Source organism: Callorhinus ursinus, unplaced genomic scaffold (genome assembly GCF_003265705.2).
Source record: "Callorhinus ursinus isolate GAN/ISIS: 27379988/994484 unplaced genomic scaffold, GSC_fseal_2.0 scaffold74, whole genome shotgun sequence".
Lineage (NCBI taxonomy): Eukaryota > Metazoa > Chordata > Mammalia > Carnivora > Otariidae > Callorhinus > Callorhinus ursinus.
This window is the reverse complement of record NW_027397136.1, coordinates 3,280,040-3,303,036: the sequence shown is the minus strand read 5'-3', so window position 1 is coordinate 3,303,036 and position 22,997 is coordinate 3,280,040. Positions and strand designations below refer to the sequence as shown.

General features: G+C 44.0%; 1 protein-coding gene across 3 annotated transcripts in view; it reads right to left on the bottom strand.

Moving 5' to 3' along the window:
• The window catches only part of NINJ2 (ninjurin 2), a 76,600-nt gene that overhangs the window by 10,129 nt on the left and 43,474 nt on the right, over positions 1 to 22,997 (bottom strand). Inside the window, exon 1 of one of the 3 annotated variants that reach the window (XM_073886943.1) lies at positions 1,676 to 1,772. The exons of the other annotated variants lie outside the window; for them this stretch is intronic. Within the exon in view, the coding sequence (XP_073743044.1) occupies positions 1,676 to 1,711 (36 nt within the window). The 5' untranslated portion in view covers positions 1,712 to 1,772. Of the gene's footprint in view, positions 1 to 1,675; positions 1,773 to 22,997 lie in introns of those variants that run through there. 3 annotated transcript variants of the gene reach the window in all.

Here is a 22,997-nt window from a genome sequence, read left to right as displayed (position 1 = left end):
TTGAGAGAGAGTGCACACAGCAGGGGGAGGGGCAGAGGGAGAAGGAGAGAGAGGGAGAAGCCGACTCCCCACTGAGGAGGGAGCCTGACGTGCAGCTCCATCCCAGGACCCTGGGATCATGACCTGAGCCAAAGGCAGGCGCTTAACGACTGAGCCACCCAGGCGCCCCTGTCCCCACTAGATGATACGCTTCTCAAAGGTGAGGATGATTTCCTTGGGATTTCAGGTAATTAGAATAAGAAGCAGTAAGAGCTGAGCCCACAATCTCTGGCGACAGTCCAGGTGAGGAGACCTCATGAAGCAGATCCTATCTGACAGCGAGGTGGGAAAAGGGAAGGTGGTGCATTTCCCACCCCACCCAGGCCTGCCGGGAAAGCCTGCCAAGATTCCTACTCAGTTCAGTTCAACAAACATGTTTTCGGTCCCTACCATGTGCAGAGATCCCTGTCTTCCCCGTATCCCTGTTCTAATCCCCTAAAATGACAAGGCTTAGCAGAGAATAAAGTGTATAAAGCGGGGGGGGGGGAGCCAGGAGATAAAAAGACCTTTTCAATCCCACCCCAGCAGATCAACCTCATGGGAACGAGGACTCTGTCTTGTTCACTGCTGTATCCCAGAGCCCGGCAGGCTGAATGAACGAATGATGCACTTGTCACCCCTATATTCATTCAGATGGGGCTTGAGAGGCAGAAGCATGGTGAGCTGTGCTCCCCAGGTTTCTCTCTTCTGTGGAGCCCCTTACATGGGCATGTCGACTCCTGACCCCCTTCGTCCTCCCTACAGCTTTAGCGCACACGTGTGTGTGTGTGTGTGTGTGTGTGTGTGTGCTTGTGTGTGTGTGTCTACTGTCCCTGCGGTCGCAGTGCCTGGGTCCTGGCATAGATGAGACTGGCTGCTGGCAGGGAATGATGCTGTTACACTCACTGCAGCCCCAGAGGCAGATGCGATCTGGATAGACAGGAGTCCCTGGGGCAGAGTCCCAGGGACCGCAGCCAGGGTAGAATCTGCCATCAGGGGTCCGCCAGCCCTGCGTCACTGCCCCCTGACGGCGTCACCCAGTCCAAAGAGGTGGCGGCCTCACTTCTGGCCTGCCAGCCCGCCGGGGAGAGCTGCAGCCCGAGCCCCCGGAGCCCCGCTCTGCCACCAGGCCCCTCAGACCCTGCAGACCCCGCCTGGCGCCTCACACCGGCTCTCCCTTCCGTCCTCAGGATCTGAATGTGGAAGGGAGGTGCAAAATCACGCATTCTCACGGTCCCATCTCCACTCTGAGCGACGGCTCTGACGCCATGGGCCAGGGGCTGGGGAAATGGTTGGCCTTGAGCTTGGATCGGAACTGAGCCTGGCTGCCATTTCTTCTCTCTGCGGCCTGGGGCCGGTCCTGCAACCTCCCTGTTTCTCAGCTTCCTCCTTTGTAGAACGAGAGGACCCCCTCCCCCAATTGTGAGGAGCCAGAGCATTGTCTAGTCTACAGACGTGGAAGGAATGAACCTCTGCCAAACTCTGCCAAACCCTTAGCAAAAATGTCCAGTGGGTCCAGGCCGGTTCTCACCCAGCCCCCCCGACATGCTCTAGAACTAGATCCACCGTGGGTGCTGAATGTGTTAAACGGCCCAAACTCCGGAAGTTTTCCAATTCGCAGCCTCTCTCTTAATAGCTGCATCTGTTCAGAACTCACCGTGTCCCAGTCACTCTTCTGAGCATTTTTATGCATCTCCTCCCTTCTCGTAGAAGCCTTACGGGAGAAGCGCAGGCTCGGAGGGACTAGGTGACGTGCGTGGGGTCACACAGCTAGAGAGAACAGAGTCCAAATTTGAACCCAGGTCTGTCTGAGTCTAGAGATCTAACTCTTAACCACTGTGTTGTTCTGTAAGCCTCCTGTCTAGCTTTGGAAGGCCGGATCTCTGAGGAAACCTTTCCTCTGGTGCCAGACACAGTATCTGACCGGTGGTGTGTGCTGGGGAAGGAAGGAAGAAGAAAAGAAGGAGGAGGGAGGAAAGGCAGGCCGGCAGGCAAGCAGGCTATCCCTGCCCTGAGCCGTGGGCCCAGACCCAGCCTGGAAGGACCCTTTCGACAGCCCGGGGCAATGCCCCAGGGCAATGAGGGGGTTGCTGGGTCACCACTGTGCCCTCGCTCCCTTTCTAAAAATACAAAGGACATGGGCTGGTCAAGGCTACCAAAGAGATATCCAGTTGCTGTCTGGGGTCAGTCGTATACGGGCTCGATCCTGCCACTTGGCACCTGCTCCCTCCGGGCCCCCTGCCCGAGAGCCGACGCGGGTCATCCCTGGGACTGTTTACTGCAAGGCAAAGTCCACTTCTGCAGCGGTAGGAGCTCTGGGGCCACCAGGCGCCACCCAGCCTCACCCCTGCTGAACTGTGGGGCAGCGGGACAGTTTTGGTGTCTTTTCCCCTCATCACTTTGTTGCTGGGGTTCCTTTCCTAACAGCCATCAAATAGGGGCAATGAATCTCTCCGGCCCCTTTGGAGTTGGAACAACAGCTGGGTTCCAGGATATGGATACTGGCCTCTGAGGACCCCTGGAGTCAGGCTTCAGCGCTGCCCCTCGATCACTCTGGGCCCCGGGGCCTCGGTTAGCCACCTGTGAAAAATGGGAATCACGTGATTGCTAAACAGTGCTAGTGTTAATCCTATTTTTAGGTGAATCTGAGAAGCTATGGACTAAATATGAACAGAGTCATCTCTAGTATTCTTTCCCTTTTTGTGTTCTCTGAGTTTTTTTATTTTTCCTCAATGAACGTAGATGAACAGCAAAAGAAAACGAACAATGAACAGTAAAAGAAAAAAATGTTAAAACAATCACATCATTGGTATTGAAGTGTTTGTCTTGACTTACAGGACGGTTTGAGGATAATGTCTATGAAAGTAGCTTGCCAACTTTGAAGTGCTTTGCAAATGTCTGGGGTTCTTAATACAATGGCACCTGCGGGCACTTTGGAACAGCAGGGGTGGGTAGGGGATAATTTGCTCCCACCTCCACACCAGGAGACCCTGTAACTGGGCAGTCCCGCTCGTGGGTTCTAGCCTCATGGTGTAGACTCACAGAGGCCTGGCCATGGGGTGTAACTACCTGGCCTGCTCCACGGATGAGTCAGCAACATTGAGCACCCACTGTGTGCAGTGCCCCGTACTCTGTACCGAGGAGATAGCTCTGTTTGCTTTCCAGTCAGTCAGCAAACACTTACTGAGCATCTGTTGGGAGCTAGTCAAAGCCCAGAGGGCATACTGTGGAGATGACTCATTCCGACAGGGAGTTGGTGATAAACTGTAGAGACGGATGGGTGCCATGGGAGATAAAGACAAAGTGGGAAAGTAGGAGAGCATCCCCTGGGGACGTCAGAGGAGACCTCATGGGCTTCAATGCCATCTCAGCTGGACCTCGAGGGTAAGAAAAATCCTTCAGAATGTTCTTCCTCTGGTGATCACAGAGTCTGTCTTAGGAACCAGTACCCTAAAGGGAGAGACTGGTAGACACATGATAAAAGGTTGCCAAATGGGTATAATGTAACCCACAGTAACTTGCAGGGCCCAGTACAGAATGGACATGTGGGGTCCCAAGTTCAAAATTATTGAGAATTTCAAGATGGCATCAGCAGAGCACCAAACCAAGTGGGGACCCTCTGTGGTGCTGGGTCCTTCTGAGCAGGTCCTGTGAAGCCAGGCCAGCCTCCTAGTAAGTGTGGGAGAAAAGGATGAAAGATTTCTTGCTGCCATGAGGACCACGGGCCTTGGGAAACCCAGTGACTACTTCACCGTTTGCATCTTGGGTCAAGGTGGACCTCCAAAAGTTTAACTTAGCCTGATCTGTTCTGTACTTACCTATTCCCTTTGGTAGCCGGTGCAGGGTTCTGCCTCTTAAATAATGGTGCCAAAAAGGCCAGGGGCTGTTGGCTCCTTTCCCAAGAGCCAGGATTGGGGAGCAACAGAGAACACAAATTCAGATGCCTTCAGTGGTAAAAGTGGTGGGAAATGCTTCTCCCGGGGAAGTGCAGCCCCGCCCAGAGACATTCAACTTCAAACCCTGCAAACGTCCGTCTGTAACAGGACAGCCCTATGGCCAGCCCTCTCGTTTTGTAAACGGGGTAACTGAAGACCAAGAGTAGGCAAGGGACTTGTCCAAGTTCCCACAACTAGACAGTGCTGAAAGTGGAGCACAACTTTCCCTAACTCCCATCAAGGGCCCTTTCCCTACTGGCCAGTTGCCTTTCCGTGCTCTCTGCACAGGACTAAGATTGCAGGGTGCTGCATTCTGCAGTGGTCTTCAGACCTCTAGGAGGATGCAGTTCACTGGGCTCTAGCGGTGTGGAGAGAAGTTGAGGTCTGGCTGGAAGATGCTCATCTGCCCTACCTGCATGTCTTTAACTCTTATTCATGGGCAGATGTAGAATTGCCAGAGATGGAGAGGTGCCTATACAAATGTCTGGGAAAAACAGGCCAAAGGGACACAGTAGGTACTGGGGGGGGGGGCAAATTCTAATCTGCTACAAACAACCTATCAGGGGAGGAGGCTCAGACCTTCCTGTGGAGTATCTTTGTCAAGGTCAAAGAGTATTGGAGTCGGGACCTGGGTCAACAAAAAGACTAGGAGAGGCAGGAATCAAGACTCAGGAAACCAGGGCGGGCTGTGGACAAGGAGGTTGGGATCCAGCTGGAAGCTGTCCTCTCTGCAGGAAGCAGGTGCAGGGGCCCCAGGGAATGCAGACAGGCTGAACCCACAGCGAAGCCCCCAGGTAAGAAACACTCCAGTTATTAATTAGCGGCTCAAAGTGCCCTGAGGGTGTCAAATATTTACTTTGCACAGGACAGAACGTTTACACATGCGTAATCTTACAGAAATTCCATGGCTGCCTAAGGACATCAGCTGAGGCTGCACATTAAGGACCAGCAAAATGAGCCCCAGAGGAGGGAAGCCACTTTCTTAAGGCTACCTGCCTAGTCAAGTTCTAGAACTGGGACAAGAATTCTGACTCTGATGCTCTGTGATCTGGCCTCTAGCTACTCTCCATCCCCCACCTCTTTCCAATGCTACAGGTGGTCCTCCCGATCTCTGTGCCTTTGTGGAGTGGTAGCAAGGGAGTCTGATGCTTTGGAGGCAGGTACATATTTGTAGAGTAGTGACTGAACGTCTTGTCCCCACTGTTTGGAATGTCCTCTGTGCCCCTCCTTGCTATCTACCCAATAAGCTCTTTCTTCCATCAAAGGTGTTATTTCCATCATAAGGCCTTTGATGACACCTTCCCTCTGATGACTCTTCTGTTCTCTCATTGGACTGTGAACTCCTTCAGGGCGGGGACCTTGGCATGGAGCTGGCCCTTCTGACAAGTAGGAGTTGTTTAGTTTATGAGGGAGGGGTGGTATGACCTGCCAGGCCCACTCTTTAGACATAAAACTGCAAGCTAGCACAGTCCATTCCCCAAACCAAGGCACCATAATGACAACCCGACCTGGTCATTGCACAGGCTCTAAATGCTGTAGGTCTCCCCTTTTAAAAGCCTCCTGAGGAGTGATGTCACCAAGATGGCGATCTAGGTTTTTCCTGACTTCACTCGCTCTCCCAAGAAGAACAGCTAACAACTATTCAAGAATAAGACATGGGGTAAAACTGAAGCACCCCCCTGCACCACAGAGACCAAGACAGACTGCATTGGAAGGATGGATGTTAGCTGAGCCTATTGTGGTGGTCATCTCCCAATGTATATAAATCAAACCATCATGCCATGCTGTATGCCTTAAACTTATACAGGGATGTATGTCAAGTATTTCTCAATAAAACTGGGTGGGGGCAGAAGAAAAAACAGGGACTTAGACACACAGAGGGAAGAAGGCTATGTAAAGACAGAGGCAGAGATTGGACTTATGCCATCACAAACCAAGGAATGCCCAGGATTGCTAGCACCCCCTGGACAATACAGGAAGTAAGGAAGGATTCTTCCCTAGAGACTTTGGTGGGAGCAAGGCCCACTGACACCTTGATTTTGGACTTTTAGCCTCCATTTTAAGCAAAATTAAATTAAATTATCTTCCTGGGGCGCCTGGGTGGCTCAGTTGTTTAAGCCACCGCCTTTGGCTCGGGTCATGATCCTGGGCTCCTGGGATCGAGTCCCGCATCGGGCTCCCTGCTGCTCAGCGGGGAGTCTGCTTCTCCCTCTGACCCTCCCCCCCTCATGTACTCTCTCTCTCTCTCTCATTCTCACTCTCTCAAAATAAATAAATGGATCTTTAAAAAAAAATTTAAATTATCTTCCTGAAAAAAAAATCCTGGTATGCGAACAGCAAATTAATTTACAAGAGAGCAAAACGGAGGAGGGGGATTCATATTGAAAGACTCCTTTCAATAGCACCCTTGGTGAATATTTTTCTTTCTTTTTTAAAAAGATTTTATTTATTTATTTGAGAGAGAGAGAGAGAGAGTGGGAGAGGGCCAGAGGGAGAGGGAGAGGGACAGGAAGACTCCACACTGAGCATGAGCCCAAAGTGGGATCCGATCTCCCAACCCTGAGAGCATGACCTGAGCTGAAACCAAGAGTCCACTGTTTAACCCACTGAGCCACTCAGGTGCCCTGAGTATTTTTCTAATCTTAGATGGAGAAAAGCCTTCATAAGCATGACAGGAAATCAGAAACCATAAAGGATCAATAAATTTGACCGCATAAAATTAAAACTATTTGAATGCATAATAATAATAATAATAATAATGGCATATACCCTTATAGTGCTTATTTCATGCAAGCACTAGGCTGAGCATTTTATATGCCTGCACTCATTTTGGTCTTGTAACAATCTCATGAGCTAAGTGCTGTTCTGATTCCTCAGTTTACAGATGGGGAGCCAGAGGTTGAGTAACGAAATTCTGTTCATTCGGCTAGCTTGTTAGAGAGGAAGCTGGAGTTGGCCTTCAGACCCCGTGCACTAGCCACTCCCTGCACTGCCACCATAAATGTCAGACGACAAAGACAAATGAGAAAAAAGATGGCAACGCATGGGACAGAAGACTGATTTCTCTGATATACACAGAGGTCTTTAAAGTGAACCCAACAGAAAAAATCCCATGCAGAAAAATGCATGTCCCCATTACATGGGCGACAAAGATTCAACTGACTGATAATATTCAATTTTGGTGACGATGTGGATAAACAAACATTTTCATACACTTGGTGGGAATGTAAATGTAATTTATTACCAAATGTACCCAGATTACTACAATCTTTTCTGAAGGACAATTTAGCAATTATCTATTAAAATTTAAAATATTCTCATCCATTTACCTAATAAGTGCATTTCTGGGAGTTTCTCTCATAGAACATGTTCTCCGGAGTGCATTTCATCCACACGATGAAATACTGTGTATGTCTTTAAAAAGGATGAGTTAGACCTTTATGCATAAATATGGCAGGAGATATAAAATGGAGGAAAAAGTCATTATGAATATGACTATGATCCTATACTGATACAAATTAAACAAAAAATTCAGAGTATCTGTTTTAGATTACTATACATTTGTATAAGCATAGGAAAAAATATGGAAGGAATTTGTATCACGATAAGGACTTTCCCTTTCGAAGTTATATGTTTTCCCAATCTGAATTTTCAAAGGAATCTCTACACCCAGGGTGAGGCTTGAATTCACCAGCCGGAGATCAAGGGTTGGATGCCCTACGAACTGAGCCAGCCAGGTGCCCCCTCAATTTGAATTTTTGACAACCAAAAGGTCATTCTTTTATAATCAGGAAAAACAGAAGTAAAGATAAAATTAAATGTAGATAAAATATTTAGAGATACAAAGATAAAATTAATTAAAGGGTGACATCTGTGTGTCTGGCAGGGCAGCAACTCCTATACATTCACAGTCTGGAATCTTGCCCCGGGAGGATTCAACCTGACGACAACTTTCCAGGAATCTGGCTCCTGCATAAAGGGAGCGCACCACTGGTAATCTTCTGCACGGGTCTATTTGCCTAGTGCCCATTACAACAGGCTGCCCGGGTCACTGCTGCAGGGCATTTGGAAGCCTGTCCCGGCCAAAAGTCCTCCCTGACTGATGCTTACTGCTGAGCATAACCCAGGATAATACCTCTTCCAAGCAGGTGGCGAGTAATGCATTACGATCAAGATTACAGCGAAGTGGTGAGAAAAAGAGGTCCTCATGAGGTCCTCTTTTTTATTTTTTTTAGTTATTCATTTGAAAGAGACCTCGAGCACAAGCAGGGGGAGAGGCAGAGGGAGAGGGAGAAGCAGGCTCCCCGCTGAGCAAGGAGCCCAACCAACATGGAGATCTCAGGACCTGGAGATCACGACCTGAGCCAAAGGCAGACGCTTAACCCTCTGAGCCACCCAGGCGCCCCTGATGCCTCTTTTCAAAATGGTGTGATGGCTCCCAGGGTCAGTCGTTAGGGCCCTTCACCTTCCCAGTGTTCTTGTGAACCAACAGTGAAGGCGGTTTTAGGTTCTGCAGGCTGGTGGGGCCCCATCCCTTAGCAAGGTTCAAGCGGCACTGTGCCCAGCTCTCAACCCCTGCAGCATCACCCCTCACCTCCTGCCTGCTGACAGTGCTCTTCGGGGCAAAAATAGCCCCGTCACACTCACAGTGCCCAGGCCCGCACATGTCAGCAGGCTGGGGCTGCTGACTCTCTGAAGGCAAGAACCTTTCTTGCTCAGTACTGCTAAGAAATGCAGGATCCCCCCCACCCCCACCCCCTGCCTGGGACTGAATGCTGACTGGGCTGCACGCTTGGTCAGAAGGCTGGGGGCCATTCTGATTGCAGAAGGTTCTGGAAGGGCAGTGTTATGAGAGCTCCATAGAGCTGGTCTTAAAACCAGAGGCCTCTCAGCTGAGCCTGGAGTCCCTGGAGGGATGGTGTCTGCTGGGGACAGACGTCACCAAGGGAGCTCTTGGGCGTCACCAGGCTAGCTTCTTTCCCCAGTCCCTTGGGCATCTTATCTTATCGAGCAGCTGGGCTGGGGGCGCTGCCGGGATTTGTGGGAGCCGCCTCTGAAGGCCAAGTGTGTTTCTCCAGAATTTCTCAGGGATGAGGGGGCAGGGTCTGAGCCTCAGTGTAACAGAAGAGCCTTCTGAAAGACTGAATTGGCTGGTGGCAGGTGTGGTACGTGAAGTAACTTGTCACTTTTGAGCAAAGAGACCCCTATTTTTACCAAGTCATCCCCTTGCCTTTCCTGCTCTGCTCATTGTGCCAACGGTTCCTGAAAACTAAAGGCCAGGCTGGAGCCAAACACATATCTGGTTCACATTCTTGATGAACTTTCCATTGATCTTTATAATGGATACAAATGTGGTCTTTGAAGTCAGAATGGTGTCAAATCTGGCTTTCCTACTTGCTAGCCGGGTGACCTTGGACAAGCTAAGTTCTCTGAGCCTTGGTTTCCTCAAGCACAAAATAGGAACAAATGATAGTCCCTACCTCACCTCTGTCACTGGGAAGATGAAAAGAGAGAATACATGTAAAATAGTGCAGTGCCTGTAAATAATACAAGGGGACACTTTCAGCCCTGGAGTATTCAGAGGTGAGTTTCTAATGCTTCCCCCCGCCCTCCCCATTTCTAGAAACTCTATTTGTGATTTTTGTTAGTCTTTCAAATTTATTTTGATAGTCTCTGTTCCTTCTTCCTTCTTTTAATCTTTTACTTCATGTTTTTAAGCATATTAATAATTCTAAGGCTGCAGAATTCAGTGTGTATTTTACACTTACAGCACATCTTAATTCAGGTACTAAATTTTCAGAGGTTCAAGAGAAATGTAGTCTTCCCAATGCAATAAAGTTGGGCTTGAAGGAGAGCTATTTTACCTGCTTCAGTATTTAAATTTTAAATTAATTAAAATCACATAAAACTGAAACAATCCCAATGTCTATCAACTGGTAAATGAAGAAATATAATGTGGCATATCCATATAATGGAACACTACTCAGCAATAAAAAGGAATGAAGTCTGGATACATACTACAGCATGAATGAATGAACCTCAAAAATACCGTGTTAAGTGAAAGAAACCAGATACAAAAGACTGCAAACTGTATGATTCTATTTATATGAAATGTCCAGAATAGACAAATCTATTGAGAGCACTAAAACCTAACCACTAGACCACCAGGAGCGTCTAGACAAGTCTATTGAGACAAAAAGCAGATTGCCTGACACAAGAGCGGAATGGAATATGATTGCAAGTGGGCATGAAGAAATTTTTGAGGGTGATGAAAATGTCAAATAAAATTTTAAAATTCGGTTCCTTGGTTACATTAGTCACATTTTGAGTTGCTCAAGAGTCACGTGTGGCTAGTGGTTACTGTACTAGACAGGGCAATTCTAAATATTATAATTCATAAGCCTAACAATTACACACTGGGCTGCATACTTTATGAAATTCTTACCTTTATTTTTTCTTAACCAAAGTGCAATAAAACTATAAATTAAGGCTTAAATGACCACATGTCATAAAACTGAATATTAAAGCTTAAGTGTCTAAAAACTTGGAAGTTTAGGAGCGCTTGGGTGGCTCAGATGGTTAAGTGCCTGACTCTTGATTTTGGCCCAGGTCATGATCTCAGGGTTGGGGGATTGAGGCCCACGTCAAGCTCCGTGTTCAGCAGAGTCTGCTTGTCCCTCTCCCTCTGCTCCTCCACCCTTCACGCTTTCTCTCTCCCTAAAATAAATGAGTAAATAAAATCTAAAAAAAATTTCAAAACTTGAAAGTTTAAAAATATGCTTTCAATACACTTTTATGTTCCAAAAAATAAACTAAAAATTCAAATACACAATAGTCAAGACTACATAGTACTTGCATAAGGATAGATATATAGATGGATAAAAAAGAACTGGGAGTCCAGAAATAAATGCTCATTTATGACTAATTGATTTTTAACAAGGTTGCCAAGACAATTCAATGATCTTTTCAGCAAATGAGGGACAAATGTAAATTTATGTGTAAAAGGATGAAGTTGGACCCTGACCTCACACCATATACAAATATTAACTCAATATGGATCATAGAGGGGCACCTGGCTGGCTCAGTCGGTAGAGCATGTGACTCTTGATCCTGGGGTAATGAGTTTGAGCCCCACATTGGGTGTAGACATTACTTAAATCAATCAATCAGTCAATCAACTTAAAGCAAACAAACAAAATACCCAAAATGGATTATAGACCTAAATTAAGAAACTAAAACTGTAAAACACTTAGAAGAAAGTATAGGAGTAAATCTTCATGACCTTGGGTTAGGCAATGGATTTTAGATATGATGCCAAAAACATAAGCAATAAAAGAAACAATAAATTGAGCTTCATCAACATTAAAAACTTCTGTGTTTCAAATAACACCATCAAGAAAGTGAAAAAAAGAACTCACAGAATGGGAGAACATGATTTGCAAATCATGTATCTCATAAGGGGTTAATATCTAGAACATATAAGGAACTCATACAAGTCAATAAATAGGAAGACAAATGATCCAATTAAAAATGACCATTTTCTGAAAGTGCTACATGAACGGCCACAGTGCACATGAGAAGGTGCTCAGCACAATCATCATCATTAGTTATCATTGTAAATAAATGAAGTACAATTTCACACCTACTAGAATGGCTACAACAAAAACCATTGAAATACCAACTGTCGCTGAGGATGTGAAGAAACTGGAAATCTTTTTGCTGGTGAGAATGTAAAATGGTGCAGCCACTTTAGAAAACAGCTTAACAGATCTTCAAAGGTTAAACATAGAGTTACCGTATGATTTGGCAATTTCACTCCCAGATACTACCCAAGAGAAAGGAAATCATATATCCACACAAAAACTTGTACATGAATGTTCATAGCAGCATTGCATTGATAACAGCCATAGCAGAAATAACCCAAATGTCCCTCAGTCCATTTGGCCTAAAAACCAAATCGAATGTAGTATATCCGTACAACGGAATGTTATTCAGTGATTAAAAGGAATGGAATACAGATACATGGGAAAACATGGATGAACCTTGAAAACATTATCCTAAGTGAAAGGAGCCGGACACAAAAGACCACATATTACAGAATTCCATTTATATGAAATGTCTAGAATAGGTAAATCTGTGGTGGTAGAAAGTTGAGTAGTGGTTGCCAGGGACTAGGGGAAGGGAGGAATGAGAAGTAATGCTGATAGGTACAGGGTTTCTTTTTCTTCCTTTCTGTCTTTTTTTTTTTTTTACAGGGAGGAAGAGAGGCAGAGGGAGAGAGAGAGAATCTCAAGCAGGCTCCATGTCCAGTGCAGAGCCCAACGGAGGGCTCAATTTCACGACCCTGAGATCACGACCTGAGCTGAAATCAGGAGTCAAATGTTTAATCTACTGAGCCACCCATGAGCCCCTCTTTCTTTTTTAAAAAAGTTTATTTACTTATGTATTTATTTAAGAAATCTCTACACAACACGTGGGGCTCAAACTCATGACCTCTAGATCAAGAATCACATGATCTTTCTATTGAGCCAGCCAGGTGCCCCCCAGGTTTTCTTTTAAAAGTGATGAAAACATTCTGGAAACAGATGATGGTGATAGTTACATAATTCTCTAAATATATTAAAACCCATTGAACGGTACACTTTAAGCAGGTGAATTTGATGGTATACATGTATATTCCAAAAAAGCTGTTTTTTTAAAAAATCAATTACAGATTTCATAGTTAATTTTGGGAATCAAACATATTATGGAATGTAGTAAAAGCTGTATTAAAGGTAAATGCTGTCATTAGGGGCACCTGGTGGCTCAGTCGGTTAAGCTGCTGCCTTCAGCTCAGGTCATGATCCCAGGGTCCTGGGACTGTGCCCCGCATCAGGCTCCCTGCTCAGTGGGGAGCCTGCTTCTCCCTCTCCCTCTGCTGCTCCCCCTGCTTGTGCTCTCTCTTTCTCAAATAAATAAATAAATAAAATCTTTTAAAAAATAAAATAAAATGGAAAAAATTAGAAATCTGAATATCTAAAATATATCAACTTCTCAAATTAAGTTGTTAGGTTCACCAATAATATTGCTTGATGCAATAATTCTATTGTTTATTTGGCAAAATATTAAGGCATGGTTGTTAATAAAAAAAGAATAAGGGGGAAGACATGCTCTAGAAAATAACATCTATTAAATAAACAGATCAGTCAACTTTGAAACAGATCTTAGAATAAATAAGAACGTAATGATTGTTAAGGAAATACAGACTTATCAGGGAAAGGGATACATTATTCATCAAATAAATTTCAAATAACTTAAATAATAATTAAAGGTAAAAAAAGAAATAATAAAATCAGTAGACAAGATAGTGATCCTGTAATGGGGAAGGATTTTCCAAACATAAAAAATGTGGGGGTGCCTGGTGGCTCGGTTGGTTAAGCATCTGACTCTTGATTTTGGCTCAGGTCATGATCACATAGTGGTGAGATCGAGCCTGAGTTGGGCTCCGAGCTCAGCGCAGAGTCTGCTTGAGGTTCTCGCTCTCCATCTCCCTCTGTGCCTCCCCCTGCTTCCATGCTTTCTCTCTCTCTCTCGCTCTCAAATAAATAAATAAATAAGATCTTTTAAAAAGTGACAGAAATCACCAAGGAAAAGATTAATAGCCATCACAAATGTTAAACTTTGGCCACTTGTAAAACTTCTTAAAAGGCATATGGGGCGCCTGGGTGGCTCAGTCGGTTGGGCTCAGTTGGTTAAGCATCTGACTCTTGATATTAGCTCAGGTCGTGATCTCTGTGTGGTGGGATGGAGGCCTGAGTGGGGCTCTGCACTCAGTGTGGAGTCCATTTGGGATTCTCTCTCTCCCTCTGCCCCTCTCCCCACTTGTGCGCTCGTGCACTCTCTCTCTCAATAAATAAATAAATAAAATCTAAAGCTATGCCACAAATTTATATCCTGAACAAAGACACCCTTAATGTGCGTTAAATATATTCATGACCTCAGTTTTCTAAAGCTAAATGAAGTGCCTAAAGGCACTTTACACACGGAAGAAACCAGAATGCTAAACACCAAAATGCTGGCAGTTACAGGCTGTGAGCTTATGAGTTCTGTCTGGGTTCTACTACCTGAGTGACCTCTCTGTGCCTCAAGCTCCTCACATGTAAACTGAAAATAACAATAGTGGCCTCCTGACAGAATTGTTGTGAGGACTAAATGAATTGATGCATGCAAAGAGCTTACAACATTGACTGGCATGTAGTCCGCGTTCCATAAATCCCAGTATTGCTATTATTATCATATGTTTCCTTACAGATGGGCTTTTGGAGCTTCCATTTTGTGAGCCAGGATATTAAGGATTGTAATCCATGAGAACATTGTCTGACACCAGCAGACTTAAATGTTATAAGGATCGGATAAGTGAAAATAGGTCTGACAACTCAATGAATAAAGATAATGCATACTATTCACATTACATAAAGCCAAGGAGTTATTAGACGTGATGAATTGAAGTCTCAAAAAAAAAAATGTATCTTGAGATGAAATAAGGCCAAGTGAAATTCCTACTTCTCTTGCCATTGGCCAAGAAGATTTCATGGATCTTCTTTTAAGGATCTTAGCAGCCACAGAAGAGAATTTATTGGTTGGAATTCCCATTAACAGTTAGCATTAAGAAGTGTCATAGGAGGGCGCCTGGGTGGCTCAGTTGGTTAAGCGACTGCCTTCGGCTCAGGTCATGATCCTGGAGTCCCGGGATCGAGTCCCACATCGGGCTCCCTGCACGGCGGGGAGTCTGCTTCTCCCTCTGACCCTCTTCCCTCTCGTGCTCTCTATCTCTCATTCTCTCTCTCTCAAATAAATAAATAAAATCTTTAAAAAAAAAAAAGAAGTGTCATAGGAGCTTGCCTCTCTGAAAACAGAGCTAAATCTGAATGGAAGGTGTGGATGGATTGGGGTGTGGTCAGTATGGGAGGAATGCTGCGCTGTTAAGGGCCAGAGGGCCCAAGGCCTCTGCCTTGTTGTACCCCCCTAGGATACCATTGAACTCTTCAACTATAAGGGACTTTCTGCTATCACCAATAGGATTTTCTTTGTAATTCTGGGCTCTTGTGGAGGTGGGAGGTCCCCTCCAGAGACAACTTAAATCTCTCACATGTAAACGCATCTCACAAACATCTGCAGATGAGGCTTGGGTAGAGAACTGAGCTTGTTCATGGATGCAGAGACAGCTGCTGACATACAGAATCTAGGCACTGAATTGTGTGTGAGCCCATAGACATTTGTTCGCTGTGTGTGTAGCTATGTACAGATAGTACTTTGCCAATGACCTGTTTCTAGAATGCCCAAGGATGATTCTAGACTTGGCTACATCACAGGTGCTTTCACTCACATCCCCCTGGGCATCCAGAGGGTGAGTGCCAGAACCTAGGTTTACAACCACATTCTGGTGCCCCCTTCCTGCTTTTCCTCTCCAGGGAGAGGGGACCCACAGTGGATTCTGGAGAGAGGCTGGGGTGGCTGCCTCAGCTTGCCCGTGATAACCAGACTGGGCTGTGCCAAGGGTGTGAATGGTGTAGACCTGGCCACAGGCCACCTTCAAAGAAGGAGCTCACTCATGACTCAGCCTGGGCTTGTAAGAAATGAAGAGAAAGGGAGGCAGATGATTAAAAAATGGTCATCAGTTGAACCTAAGTATCTAATTGGAGTCATTCGAGGTACTTCTAATGTACACCAAACTTAATAGCAATGATCTCTGGACAATAGAATTAAGGGAAATTTAAAATCCTTTTTAATATATATTTCTACAATGTTTGATTTTTTTGACAAGACTGTATTTGTTTTATAAGCAGAAAAAGAGAAATATTAAAGTAAATAGATAAAACACAAATTTAAAAAGTCGTTCCTGTGTAGTTAATTTGTCAGTGGGTCTCAAAAGCCTTAAAAATGTGCTTCCTGTTAGAGGTAAAATGGAACTACTTTAAGAATACTCACTGTGGTACCATTTAAAACAGTGAGAACAGGACATAACTGACAATAGGGGGTTGGTTAAAGAATTATGATATAATCATACTATGGGATATTAGTATTTTAAATGCTAATTACTTTAAATGTTATTATATGAGAATTATGATGACAGATACTTAGAGTAGAACACAAACCAGTAACTAAATGTGTGTACTTCATGACCCTACTACATAAATCAAAAGACTGGGAGACTCTTAAGAGCCCAGAAGTCCACTGACAGATGAATGGACAAAGATGTTATATATATATATATACACACACACACACACACAATGGAATACTACTCAGCCATCAGAAAATGAAATCTTGCCATTTGCAACAACGTGGAAGGAACTAGAGGGTATTATGCTAAGCGAAATAAGTCAGTGAGAGAAAGACAAATACCATACGATTACTCATATGTGGAATTTAAGAAACAAAACAGGTGAACATAGGGGAAGGGAAAGAAAAATAAAATAAGATGAAAATTGAGAGGGAGGCAAACCATAAGAGACACTGCATTCTAGGAAGCACACTGAGGGTGCTGGAGGGGAGGGAGGTGGGGGATGGGCATTAAGGAGGGCACTTGATGTAATGAGCACTGGGTGTTATAGGCAACTGATGAATCACTAAATTCTACCTCTGAAACTGAAAAAAAAGTTCCAAATTCTGAATTTGCTTCATTAAAAAAATTTTTTTTTAATTTTTATTGATTTTATTTATTTATTAGAGAGAGACTAGGAGCAGGGGCAGAGGCAGAGGGAGAAGCAGACTCCCTGCCGAGCAGGGAGCCTGACTTGGACTCGATCCCAGGACCCTGGGATCAGGACCAGGGCCGAAGGCAGACGCCTAACTGACTGAGCCACCCAGGCGCTCCTGATTGCTTCGTTTTAAGAATAAGAAGATATTGATATATCTTATATTGCTGTACCTTTGTAGTGAAGTAATTACTACATTGGAACCACTATTAAAATTATAAGCTTTTAAAAAAAAAGACTGAGAGTTAAAATGAAAATGTTAACTGTGGTTATTTCTCAGGGGTCGGATTATTGGCTTATTTTGATTTTGGGTTGTCTTTCTGAAATTTTCAAAGATTCTATAATAAGCGTATTACATTGTAATCATGTTGTACAATAAGTCTTTTAATATTAAAAAATTCTATTTATTGAGAGATGAGAATAACAAAGCTAAATCCTAGAAATTTAGGGGGGCTCGTAGCCCACAAGAATAGGTATGTGTCCTAGACACAATGGCAAGTCACGCACTGAGAGGAAGAAGCTGTGCTAAGCTTCTTGCCATCGCTAACCCTCACAACATTCCTCAAGGTGAGGATTATTATCCCCATTTACAGATGAATAAATGGGCTCAGAGAGGTGAAGAGACACATCAAGACCTCACAGCATGTTCTAGCTTTGCTGGCATTTGGACCCAACACTCGGCAGTAGGGTTGGGCACTAGGAACCCCAGCACCCCCAGAGTGTGGAAAAGTGCCCCCCCCAGGGGGGTGGCTGGCCTGCTGCCTCTCCTCCTCAGAGAGGTCAGGCTTGCAGCCCAGCACGCCTGAGTGGGGGCTCACATTCCTCCCTAAGATGTCCCCAACTGGTGACACTTTTCACACGGCGGGTCTCTGAACACAGGACACCTCCAATGCCAAGGTTTACACCCTTGAGGCAGTGGCCCCCCTCCTTCTGCCAGACTAGCAGAGCCCTGATGTTCAGCAGCCCTCCCCTGCCTGGCTTCTGAGTCTCAAGGAATGTGCCCCGAAGCAAATTGACACTGGGATTCACATCTACTCCTTTCCTCCCCCAACCTCCTGAGCAACTGGGGGGGTCCTGGCTGCCACCAAGCTTCAACACCTCAGGTCTGACTTTCTCCAAGTGAGTCTTGGAAGGTCCTTTGAACTGGGTCCTCTGAGAGGCATGAAATGGCGGTGGCCAAAGTTAGGGAGAGGTGGAGCTAGAATCTTCAAAACTGGGTGGGGCAGAGACACGGTTTGAAATGAGTTCAATTGGGGGAGGGGTGGGGGGCAGAACTGTTGTTAAACTTCTTTTCTTTTGTTCCCCATTTCCGTTAGTGTTGTTCTAATATTTATGTAATTTAAAAAACCCCACCCTGAGTTCGACAAGAGAAAAAAAGATTTGTAGACATTTCCCTGAATCCCTCAATAGTTAACCACCACCAATTCCTCTGTCCTTTGAGATTCAGGACAGACTGGTTTAGGGCCACATATTCAGCTCTCTCCTCTCTGTAATTCGTCTGCCATTTATTGCATTTGCAGAACCTGCCAGAGCAGCCAGCACATGGTGAATGCTCTATAAATATTTGTTGAATAAATGAACAAACTGGGTTTGCATCCTCATTCAGAACACATTCTTTTTTTTTTTTTTTAAGATTTTATTTATTTGACAGAGAGAGACACAGGGAGAGAGGGAACACAAGCAGGGGGAGTGGGAGAGGGAGAAGCAGGTTTCCCGCCGAGCAGGGAGAGCCCGATGCGGGGCTCAATCCCAGGACCCTGGGATCATGACCTGAGTCGAAGGCAGCCACTTAACGACTGAGTCACCCAGGCACCCCCCAGAACACATTCTGAGGCTTGCAAGTAGGGAGGTGCTTTTTGTATTATTTGCTGTTAATAAAAGGAGATATATTTTTATTTTTTATTATTTATTTTTAAGATTTTATTTATTTATTTATTTGACAGTGAGAGAGAGAGAGCACAAGCAGGGGGAGCGACAGGCAGAGGGAGAAGCAGGCTCCCCGCCGAGCAGAGAGCCCGACATGGGGCTCAATTCCAGGACCCTGAGATCATGACCCAAGCCAAAGGCGGACGCTTAACCAACTGAGCCACCCAGGTGCCCCAGGGCATATCTTTTTAAAAAGCAAAGAAATTATTTTCTATGGAATAAGAGTGTCAAGTTAGGCACAGTTTATTAATTTGTCTGACTCAATATCGGTACATCCCCTAATGAAGCCAACAACAATCCCTTAAGTCACCATCAGATTGAGAGGAAATGTGTCACCTCAGATTTGATCTAATGTGTTGATAAACTGAGAGCACTGTGCATAAGATAAGCTGGAGACTTCCACCTCCAAGAGTGATGATGCTGGAGACTTGCAGTTAGACATGCTGGGTTGATTCTAGAAATCCCACTGTGACAGCTTTATTGAGATGTAACTCACATACCATACAGTTCCCTATCCAAAGTGCAAAATTCAGTGGCTTTTAGTGTATTCACGGCGTTGTGCGACCATCACCACAATCGATTTCAGAACATTTTTATCACCCTGAAAAAAACTCCATACCCATCTCCTCCCCATCCCCTGGACTCCATCTTAGGCAACCACTGATCTCTTTTCTCTCTGTGTAATTCCCCTATTCTGGACATTTTATGTAAATGGAAGCATTTGTGACTTTGGGACGTTCGCTAAGCATAATGTCTTCACAATTCATTCATGTTGTAGTGTGTATCGGTACTTCACTTCTTTTTATCATTAAATAAAATTTCATTGTATGGATATACCACATTTTATGTAGCCATCTTCAGCTGATGACCATTTGAGTTGTTTCCACTTTTTGACTATCATGAATAATGTTGCTTTGAACACTCATTCATTGTGTGAACATATACACCTAACAGTGGGGTTGCTGGGTCCTATTGTCTATGTTTATCTTTTTGAGGAACTGCAAAACCGATTTCCAAAGCGGCTACACCATTTTACATTCCGATGAGTACAATGTGAGGTTCCAATTTCTCCACATCCTTAAGAGCATTTGTTATTATCTATCTTTGTGATAATAGCCTCCTAGTGAGTATCAAGTGGTATCTCACTGTAGTTTTGAATTTGTCTTTCTCTGATGGCTAATGATGTTGAACATCTTTTCATGTAGTTTATTGGTCATTGGTGTATCTTCTTTGGAAAAATGTTATTTGGATCCTTTGCCCATTTAAAAATTGGGTTATTTGCCTTTTTATTATAGATTGTAAAAGTTCTTTATCTATTCTGAATACAAGTCCCTTATCAGATATATGATTTGAAAATATTTTCTCTTGTGAAGGTTCTCTTCTCGCTTTCTTGATGGTGTCATTTGGAACACAAAAGTTTTTAATTTTCATGAGTCCAATTTATTTTTTCCTTTGTTACTTGTGCTTTTGGTATTACACCTAAGAAAGCTTTCCCTCATGAAGATTTACTCTTATATTTCCTTCTAGAGTTTTAAATTTTTAGCTCCTACATTTAGGTCTATGATCCATTTTGAGTTAATTTTTGTGTGTGGTGTGAGGTAGGGGTTCAGTTTCATTCTTTTGCGTGTGGATCTCCAGCTGTCTTGGCACCACCTACTGAAATGACTGTTCTTTCCCCCACTGAGTTGTCTTGGCATTCTTATCAAAGATCAAACAAATCTGAAGGTTTATTTATGGACTCTCAAGTCTATTTCATCCATCTGTAGGTCTGTCTTTATGCCAGTATCACACTTGATTACTTGATTACCATAGATTTGCAGTAAGTTTAAAAATTGGGCTATGTAAGTCCTCCAAACTTGTTCTTTTTCAAGATTGTTTTGGCTATTCTGGGTCCCTTGAAATTCCAAATTTTTAGGATCAACTCTGTAAAGAAGTCAGCAGGACTTTTTTTTTTTCTTTTAAGTAGGCTCCACACCCAATGTGGAGCCCAATGCAGGGCTTGAACTCACAACCCTGAGATCAAGACCTGAGCTGAGATCAAGAGTCTGATGTTTATCCAACTGAGCCACCCAGATGCCCTGAGAAGCCAGTGAAAGGCATTTTTTAAAAAAGATTTTATTTATTTATTTGAGAGAGAGAAAGTGAACGAGTGAGAGCGTGAGTAGGGGTGTAGGGGTTGGGGAGAGGGAGGAGCAGACTCCTCACTGAGCAAGAAGCCCAACTCGGGACTTGATCCTAGGACCCTGGGATCATGACCTGAGCCAAAGGCAGATGCTTAACCAACTGAGCCACCCAGGCACCCTTGAAAGGGATTTTTTAAAGTATAAATTGCAAGGACAAAGAGAATGGGAGAAGAAAGTAGAGTAAGGAGGGGTAAATGATTTGACCAAGCAGTAGAAGCTGTGGTCTGATGCCTGCACAAAGGAACCAATAATGGGACATGAGAAGTTCAGGAAGACACTGGGTTTGGAAACATAGGGTACCAAGGAATGTGGAGTGAAGTGCAGAGTTGAGATGGGGGATGAGCTAAAAGTCTATTTGCAGAGAAGTCCAACACTCCAGATATCCCCACACATCCCCTCAAGGCCTGGTGACAGCTTCGCCTCACGGCAAGAGATTAGAGATCTGCTCTATTCTAGAGCAGTGCGCTTAAATCGTGGTTCATGAACTGGTTTAGGCCCACAAACTTTGTTACTGGCTCTAATAAGATAAGCATATAAAGTAAGAATAAGTGTTTAGAATTTTTATAGAAATTTGAAATTGCCTCAACATTCAAGTGAGTTCTCAGTGGATTCTTCTTGCTCAACAGGATATAGACCAGTTTGGATGTTTGAACTCCTATTGGAAGTCATGTGTGATAGGAGATATGAACTAGCCATGTGCGTTAGAACTGCATGTGGGTCCCTGACAGATCGGAAATTTAAAAACTGGTCCTTTACCACAGACAGCTTGAGAAGCATGCTCTAGAGGCTGACAGACTCCGTTGTATGTATAGTTAGGAGAGGGTTGGGGCTTCTGGTTAAAAAGCTCCATTTTCAGCAATAGGCTATCCAGCTTTCCTCCCACACTCATTCAAGAAAATTGGCGGGTAGGCTTATATCCTCCCCCAACACCTCTCCCCAGACACGAGTCTAGAAGATTCCTATCAGAAAAGACTTAATGTCCCAGAGAGACTTTTAAATGCTGACATTTAGAAGTCCCTTCAGGTAAAAAGCTGCTTGACACCCCATCTCAATATCTCTACAGTAAAGCTCTTCTTTTTTTTTTAAATTTAATTTAATTTTATTATGTTATGTTAGTCACCATACTACAGTAAAGCTCTTCAATGGATAAGCTATATCCACGCACCTAAAGCTTAAAATAAACTTGTAAAAGTTTCCTTTTGTTTTTCAAATAGGCTTTATACTAATATGGTTCAGAATTCAAAAGATTCAAAAGGGTACAATGAAGAGTCTTCTGTCAGTTACTTCTTCGTTTCCTTCTGGTAAACTGTTTAGTGCCTTTAATATAAATAGAAAGTCTACGTGAAAGACAGAAAACAAGTTAAAGGAATAAGAAGTGCAGAGAAAAGGATGTAGAGAGAAGAAAGTTCAAGAAAAGGAAAAGAATCATGCCCTGGAGAGAGAAGAGAAGCTGTTACACCCGTGAAAGAACAGTGGCCTATTAGAAAAAGGAATATTCAACGAACAACAAAAGAAAACTCTGAGAATTTAAAAATATAAATATTTAAAATTCAACTAGAAAAGTTAGAAAAAGTAGTTTATAAAATCTTCCACAGAGTAAAACAGAGAGATAAAGGGATGGGAAATTAGATACAGAAGCGAGGAAGATCAAAGGATCAGGTCAGAAGATCCAACATCCTGATAACAGGAGCTCCAGATGGACTGAACAGAAAAAAAAAAGAGAGAGGAAGAAATAATTAAAGAAATAATCAAAGGAATTTTTTTTTTTTCCACAACAGAAGGATATAAGTTTCCAGGTCAAAAGGACCCATCAAATGCCCAGTATAATGAATGAGGAAGGAACCATCCCAAGGCACAGCATTGTGAACTTCCAGAACACTGGAGGTCAGAGAGAAGAATCTAAAAACTTTCAGAAGTGAGATAGAAAGGACAGAGGTATGACATGGTATTGGATATTACAACAGCCCCTCTGGAAGCTGGAATTCTATACATGGGGAAACTATCAATCCAGTGTAAAGACATTTTCAGTTATGTTAGTAAGTAACATTTTACTTTCTTTGCTCTCTTTCCCAGGAAGTTACTGGAAGATATGCACCACCAAACCAAGGCAGTAAATCAAGGAAGCAGAAGACATAGGATCCACAAGACTGTGGGTAAAGTTGCCTTGGCCCTAACCAGGATGGAGGGGATAGGAAAGA